The sequence below is a fragment of the Anneissia japonica genome, unplaced genomic scaffold, assembly GCF_011630105.1.
Source record: "Anneissia japonica isolate Jap-2015-1 unplaced genomic scaffold, ASM1163010v1 scaffold288005_len623695_cov211, whole genome shotgun sequence".
NCBI classification, from domain to species: Eukaryota; Metazoa; Echinodermata; class Crinoidea; order Comatulida; family Comatulidae; genus Anneissia; species Anneissia japonica.
Genome location: NW_022701263.1, coordinates 64,004 through 72,790, shown reverse-complemented (window position 1 = coordinate 72,790; position 8,787 = coordinate 64,004). Strand labels below are relative to the sequence as shown.

The 8,787-nt window shown below is 33.2% G+C and overlaps 1 protein-coding gene across 1 annotated transcript in view; it reads left to right on the top strand.

Moving 5' to 3' along the window:
- Positions 1-8,787, top strand: part of LOC117103500 (protein zwilch homolog) — a 43,107-nt gene that overhangs the window by 28,118 nt on the left and 6,202 nt on the right. The window contains exon 8 of the mRNA XM_033244050.1: positions 1,226-1,338. Within this exon, the coding sequence (XP_033099941.1) occupies positions 1,226-1,338 (113 nt within the window). The remainder of the gene's footprint in view (positions 1-1,225; positions 1,339-8,787) is intronic.

The window sequence follows — 8,787 nt, the reverse complement described above, 5'->3', positions numbered from 1 at the left end:
CTTCATTTTGGGAAACCAGATCTACATTTTGAGAAATTTACGCCTACGTTTTGATAAATTAGACATTGAATTTTGCAATTACATTTTCATTTTAACATAGACTTTTGCTGCGTATGGCACCCCATAGGTCAGGTGATGTTTTAGGTGAGTCTGCATTCATCCATTGATTTTGCAATCATGATTCTGTATTCACCAATTCATTCATTAAATGACTCTGCATTCATCTGTTTATTTTGTATTCATCCAATCATTACCCATTTATCCATTACTCTGTCTATTGATCCCACATTCAACCACTGATCCTGCACTAAGCCATCCCTCCCACATTCATTTATTGATTCTGCATTCATTCCTCATCCATTCATTCCTCATCCATCCATTAATTTAGCCTTCATCCAGAGATTCTGGTTTCATCCATTCAATCCGCCTACATCCAATGATATTGCACTTAATACCGGTGTTCATCGATTCTGCATTTAACCATTGATTTTGCTTTTATCCATTAATACTGTATTATCTAATGATTATGAATTCAACTGATTCCACATTCCTCTGTTTATCCCAAAAATCATTCACTTATTCTGCATTAATCCATTGATTCTGCATTTATCTATTGATTCAGATTACATTCATTGATCCCATATTCATTAATCTATCCCATATTCATCCATTGATCCCACATTTCTCCATTAATTTGTTCTTTCGATATCTAGGCCTAGCCTATGTGCATCATTATTTCATAAACCCAATCAAGAAGACATTTGAGTACAAGCTTTTTAGTTTAAGGTGGGTCATCAGTGTCAGGGGCGGATCCAGAGATGTCTGAAAAGGGGGCTGATCAAGAGACAACACTACCGCAGGGCATCCTAAATCTGCCCCTGGGTGTAATGCAAATTGCCAAGGTGGGTCCTTGTGAAATGGGCTAAGGAAACAGTACTCTGCAGCATGTATTACCTTATTCATTATAAGATTTTGTTCTATATTTTTCTGTTTAGTATTCACTGCATTGGAATTCTGGGCCTGCCGGGTTCCCAGTTACACTCCTGGGTGGGAGAGAAAAAACATGAGGAAAATGGTTTGCCCAAGAGCACAGTTCAAATCCTTGATATTTGATTACTCTGTTTAAATTGACATGAAAATGAGTTGCCTCTTATGACTCCTCCTGCTGCTTGAGAGCAGAGAGCTGCTTAAGTTCCACTTCAACCAATCTTTGGTTAATTTTCAGATGCCAGCCATGTTTATGGAGTATAGATATTACACCTGATGCTTCAAGTGTATCATCTGCCTTGTTTCAACTTACCATGAACCCACCATTTACAGCTCTGCTATCTACAACAGGTAATCATTATAATATTTGTCTCCTCATTTTAAAAATCACTGAGTGAAAGGCTATTAGTTTGTATCGATCAAAAAAATAAACCAAAAAAAAAACATGAAAACTACAGTAACATGGGAGAGATACAAAAGTATGAAACCACAGCCACAGGTTTATAGGGATTTACACTATTTTTAAAGATAAAGTGTGTTTTTTTTTTCTAAGAATTACTATAAAAATAATTTTTAAATTTTTATATTTGCTACTTTTATTTTGATAAGTTATCAGCTTTAATGTGAAAATTAGAATGCGAAAATATTTTTCTCACTAATTACCAGGAGGCATAAATATATAATAAATAAAGTATTTTAAATATTAATTTATTAGTATAATGTTTTTTGTGCACAAGTGGAAAATTAGTGTATGAGAGAGCAATAAGTCCAAGAAGAAATTGTTTAAGGGCCTGCAGGGACTGAGGAAATCAGCTTAAGCATAAGCAGCACCCTGGAGCGCATCACGCTGCTAGACCTTTGCTATAGCAGCAACAACAAATACGATCATGCTAATTACTGTATATGTAAACATTGAAATAACTTTTTAAGACTTGGACTTGTTTTTAATATAAAGATTTCATTCTTTTTTCATTTTAAAATGTTCATGCTCTTTAGTAATTTAGTTTTATCGTTTAATTATTCCATGATAGTAACTATGTAAAGTGAAATGCTAGGCCTCTGAAAGTCCCCCAGTAGTGGTTGCCAGGTTATTGGAATTTTCAATTCAAATTTTGCGAAAATGGTATATATCTAGCCAGGCAAAAGTGTAATAACCATTATTAATCTTTTAGAATAATTATAGTCATCTTTTGTTGTCTAAACACATCTAGGTTTATTAGGACTAGGCCTCAAATACCTTTATTCCATTTTTGCAGTGAGGGTTAATTTTTTTTTTTTTTTTTTTTAGTATTTAATGTTAAGTGCAACGAAGCTCCAACATTTTACGCTATAGAGGTCCACCATTATTATTATTATTATTATTATTATTATTATTATTATTATTATTATTATTATTATTATTATTCCAAATTTTTTGTCTTTCTGGCATGGAACATGGCTGGCATCTGAAAATGTTCACTTTAAATTCACCTTCTGCCAAGAGATGGAAGTGCATTTTAGTGAGTTTGTTCAGGTTCTAATTTTGTCTCTTGCTCTACGAATCTCATGTTTACAGTATTTATTATTAGGCTGTAATCATCTGTGCTGCTATGCCTAATGTTGTAGGTAAACATCAGATTTGAGGATTGATGGCCTCCGGTTGTCAAATGGACACTGCTCAAATGCACTAGATATAATTAGTGTACAGATTGGAAAATTGCAGAGAAGGTTAAATGAAAACATAGTTTACATTGTAATGAGTTTTATTTTTTATAGTTCATTCCTAAGACAGTTTTTAATCAAGTGCAAGGGGATTTTTGTCATATTAACTGCCCATGAAATATTCACTGATAAATATCGTCAATTTGATTACTGTACAGTAGTTCACATTTTATTATATTCTTGAAAATATAAACATCCTGAAGTCTTCTTTTAATTGGATGAGATGTAGAACGTTACGTCATTCACACCATGTACTTATTAGTAAGAATATTGCTTGACTTGGCTTTGCTCAATCAAGTGCAAGTGGATTTTTGTCATATTAACTGCCCATGAAATATTTACTGATAAATATTGTAAATGTTTGCTTAAAGTGGCATTTCATATCAGTATCATCAATTTGATTACTGTACGGTAGTTCACATTATTCCATTATTTTCCTGAAAATGTAAACATCCTGAAGTCTTCTTGTAATTGGATGAGATAATAATAATAAATAATAGATGGATTTATATAGCACAAATAAACAAGGTCTCTATGCGGGTGTTCTTCAAAAAAAAAAGATGTAGAATGTTACATCATTCACACCATGAATATTGCTTGACTTGGCTTTGCCCACTTTACAGCATGCAAATGAGTAATTGCCAAAGCTCTTGCAAGCATGTAAGCTCAGTTATGTCTTTTCAAGTCCAATGTATTGCCTGCCACTGATGGGCTTCTGCGGCTTGCAAAATGAGTGCAAAATGGTTTATGCTGATGCATAGGCCAATGATACATACCACCCTTTCTCATAGACAAGGTGTGCACAAACCACAAGAAGTTTGTAAGTTTGTAACAGAATTTACTAGCATCTTTTGGGGAAAATGCAATGATCAATCCCCTGTGATTGCAGGCTGTTCTTCATAAAAAAAAAATCAACAATAATGCCCAAATGTTTAGAAGATAAAAAACTAACATAATTTGAAAAATGGAATTATGATATTGATATCTTGCTTTACAGTCTTCTGAGTCTGTTGTTTATCAATAGTGCCAAAAAATCTTGATGTGTGTGTATTTGTGCGTTTAGCAAGTGGGCGGAGCTAAAATTGTGAGGAACACTTTGGTTTTTAATTTTCAAAGGGATGCTTTATCGAGTGATCCTCTTCCCACTAATGACTTTTGTTGCCATTCCCACTGATCATTACGATGTACTACATGCGTGTAATATGTACACACAAGACTGTCAATTGAAGTCTCTGATTTACTTGCCAAGAAGACATTGCCATTTAAATACTAAATTTAGACGTGGATCCATAAGTGGTTGCGGTCATTATTTCTGTCTCAACCTCTACGTGATGGGTTTCTATCATTGGCTTGTTGATGGACCTACCTAATAATCAATTGCACATAATTGCTGATGCCATCATCAATGAATCAACCTCAAGTTGACATTTAATGTAAGGTTGAAGGGTCAGGAGTGATTGTTGACCTTATGACATTGTATAGCCAGCCTGTATTTTGGGAATTAATTGCTATATTTTGTTCCAATGCCTATATTTAAAATTGAAATTTGTACTGATTTTATCAATATATTCAGGTGGTATAAACAAAAGGTAAAAGTAGAAGAATAATCTCTATACTCTAAGCGTCATTATTTTTTTTTTCATAACATAACATAAAACATACATGTACATTACAAAGCAAATAAACCGCTTCAAAAAAAACATTAAAAAAAAATTACATTTCTAAAAGCATATTTCATTTTTAATTTCTCAATGAAAGATAAAAAACAAAATCAGTGTTATAATTCAAACTAGAAAAAATAATAGTCACAATGTTTTACTTAAACTTTTTTTTTTAACAAGAAAAGAAAAGGAGAAAAAAAAACACTATTCCCTAATAATTTTTTAGTTATAATTTTTGTAATAATTTTCATAATAATTTAATATATTTCCATTTCTCCTCAAATTTTTCCAATGTATTTTTCTTACAAGCAATGCCCTTTTCCATTATATAAATCTTTTTTTTTTATTATTAATTGTCATTATGTTGAATTGCATTTGGGCGTAGTTTTGCTTCATGTTCACAACGTTCCACAACGACAGGGGCTAAAAAAACCACACTCTTCACAAAGATGCATGGGTTCTCTTTAAGTGCACAGGAGCCAGAATAATACACTGTACCTCTGGCACAACCAAGTCCAGAGCGAGGAGCATCTCGAACCAGCACCGATGTTAAGGCTGTAGGAAACAGCACCCCTGCTTTACGCTTGGGCACTCGACTCCTATGTAGACCAATGGGTGCTACACCAGGTTACTTTATAACATAGGCTTATCAGTGATGGGATGATTTTCAGAGAAATTTTTACTGACAGATTAATTCCCTGACAGGAGATTTCACTGATGAGACATCTGGCTGACAATGCTTTCTGCCAACAGCTAATAACCTGTCCGATGTTGTGATGGCAAAAAAAATGGAATTTATAATTGGTGAAACATCTTGTTAAGAACTGTAATGTCAGTAATGACCTGTCTGTGTAATATTAAAATCCCATAAAGTTCATTTGGCCAAATAGTCTGTCTTCTGATCAAAAATGTCTGTCAATGTACTGTCTGTCATTGAACCAAGAGGTTCTAAATAAACCATGGGTGCTATTACAGTAGCTTAGCGTGTCTTCAATTCCAGGCTATGTGCAGTTTAGTGTAAACATGCTATCAATTCTGGGCCATGTGCTAGACTGGGTTCCAGTCCCTAAACTTTGTCTTAATCAGTGAAAATGCTTAAAAATAAATCGATAGATTGATTGATTGAATTTATTTAGTAAAAATAATATACCTGCACAACAAAAAGAATAATTATTAGGATGAAGCACGTAAAAGTACACAAAGCACTTATTTCCAATGTGGTCCTTTTAAAAAAAAAAAAAAGAGAAAAAGATTATTTTACAAGTTTCAATAATAAAATAATGGAATAAAATATAAAAAAACCACAGTAAATATATAAGAGATTTAAAACTATCTATTAAATTATTTACTCTCCTAAAACAAGTCTATTGAATAAAATTTTTATCACACAAATTTTTAAAACTATTTAATGATTGACATTTTTAAACCTTTAAAGGTAACTTGTTCCAATTACTTATACCGGTATATAAAAAGGAACTAAGACCAGAGTTATTCAAGAGCAGAGTTTTCAAGTAATCATTTATCAATTTTCACCTCTGACCTCCTGGCATGGTGCTGCCACTATATGTATCAATTCCAGGCTCTGTGCCGTTAACTATTGATTGTGGCCTATAGTGCTATATGGTGTGTGTTGTCAAATTTTATAGACCGTGTATATTACATGCTATCACTTTCAGGCTGTGTGAAGTCATTCACTGTACGTGCTATCAAATTTCAGGTAGAGCAGTCATGCTGAGCGTATACGTATGCTGTCAATTTTGAGTTCTACTTATCCATAACTGACACTAGATGTAGTACCGTAACCATTACTTATACTTATGTGTGGGTGTGATTTGTTCTTTCGTATTCTGGTCATAGCAATTGAAGGGCTTTTTGCGAATTGGCAGGTGTAAGTAATAACAACCTTATTAATTCCCATGTCTCCACCGCAGGTGCAATTGACAATGCCTAGCACCGATGTATATGTATCATAAACAGAAAAAAATAACTGCACTTACAGCTCAAAAGAAGATATACCTTTAGAAATAAGATTTGCAATCTACAGTAGCATATTTTACACAATTTTTTAAAATAAACTTGAACTTAAACTTGAACTTAAACAAAGTATATGACTGAACAACATTTAGCTTTCTGTGAATATCGCTAGTATTAAAACCAGAGTACAGTAATGTGTGAATATGCAAAAATGTGTGGACACTGAAATCAAGTCTGACAAATAGATTCAGCCAAAGTCCCAGTTGAAGAGCAGTAAAAATAACCATCATCCTGGACAGCAACAACTGAATGTTGAGCTTAACTAGGTGGTGATGGAAAAACAAACAAATACCATGGTAAATAACTTAACATGCTAAAATATCTAGAAAAATCAGTTGAATTTGGATATGATACTGCATATGAAGCAAAGAAACATATATACCAAAGAAATCAAGAAAATGGAATTTTAATATGCTTCTTGTACTGTTCTTCTTATCAATTTTATTTTCGTCTAATTTTGTTGTGTATTTGTAATTTAAGTCTTTGTTGTCTGTGGCCTAAGGAAGAACAATGTCCTCGCATTGATTAGGCATCCAATTCTATTCTAATGGTCTCATCTGTTATAGAATGAGAAACACTAATGAGTTACATTATTCTTTCCTGTCAGATGGTAAGAAATACTTCAGGGATTACTGAAAATTAAAGAAGCCCTTTAATAGATAACTCTACAAACAATTCAAGGGCAGATCCAGATAAAAATCTGGGTAGGGTCCTTGAATGTGGGAAGCAAAAAGTGGGAAGGGGGTCATTATTTCCCCTTTTTTGAGTGGGGCGGGGGGTGTTAGGGAGTGGGTAATCTTTTCTTTTCTTCTCTCTTTTGGGGGCCCGTGCTCTCTAGATCTGCCGTGTCTGCAGCTTTAATGTTGTTTTTGAAAACATACAGTACATATTTTAGCTGCTTTACTGATTTTTGTTCTGCTTAGAAATACAATAATTGTTATAATGATGATAGTATTTTGTTGTGTGATCATATACCATATGTTACAGTAAATTAATTGCTAGCTTTTTTCGTACGTACAGTATAATACACCAAAGTATGTATACCCTGTAAAAATCCACAACCCCCTTTAAGATATATATTCAATTTCACCAGTGTGCTAAAAGTCCATTGGCAATTAACAAACAAAATGGCCTTTAAAAGTTCCATAAAATTTTAAAACTCTAGTCAACTATGGCTATAAACACTTAAATATATTATGATCATGTATGTACGGTCATCTCAAGAACTCTTGCACTTCGTATTTAAAAGGTTTTATCATGCAAACAATTTCTTCTTTTGGAGATAATATTTAAGTGATTCTGATATATATAGCATTTACATACGGTACGTACTCACAGTAATTTTATTAATATTTTGTAATCATGTATGGAGCAGCTATCTCAATTGTGCTTCGTATTTGAATGATGTGATGCATTTCACCAGTATTAATAAGATGATTATGTGTAGAGTTGGCCATTTTTTATATTTATTGGGGCTTCATGATTGGATGTATTTGAGATTGATGTAATGATAAATTGTTGTGAAAAATAAGAAAAGTTGCATGTAAATCTTCATCCTGTCCCATTTTTACAATTTCCATTATTATGGTGTACCTCACGCTCTCACGCTTGAGGACCAATATCGCACACATAAATGTAATATTGCTTAAATAATAAAAAAATATATGTATAATTTGTAGCTCTCTCGCTAAATATTCATCATCTACTGGTATTTAAAGCATGGGATTTGAACATAAATAAATGGCGCATGTCACCAAGGTTAAATTTGGTTGGGTTTCTATTTTAAGTAATACTCTCATCCAATTAAATGGAGCTGCCTATAATATTGCGGGCCGGGCCCGTTGCACATGTTACAGTTTTCTGGCAGAGTAAATCATGTGAGATACATATTTCTCAAAGAATCTTAAAATCAAGTTGGCAACAACCAACGGACCAGCATATTTGTTTGATCTGTCTTCAGAAATGTTTAAAACGGCAAAAATGATAACATGGATCTTTAACAAAGAGCACGGCTCAACTAAAAAATGTTTAGAGATAATATTTTTTTCCTGATGTGTTTTTCATTATTACAGTTTCATATAATTTTACATTTCTTTATGGTATCTCATGTATTCTTTAGTTGTTAAATTATGATGATTTTTGGTAAAATTATAAATATTTCTCTTACTGGTTTTTCGATCAGATCAAATCAAACTAGCTGCATCAATAGGATCAAAGAACACACTGCTGGATGCCACGCATGTGGCTCATGTCAGTGGGATAGGTTCGATCGTAGACAGCAGAAATATGCATTCTCAAGAAAAAATTCAGATTCCTGACAGATTTTTAGTTGTAAAAATACAACCCTAAAGTAGCAAAGAATGCATTTCCGGGTATCCATGGAAAAACATTTTTGGGTGGGTGG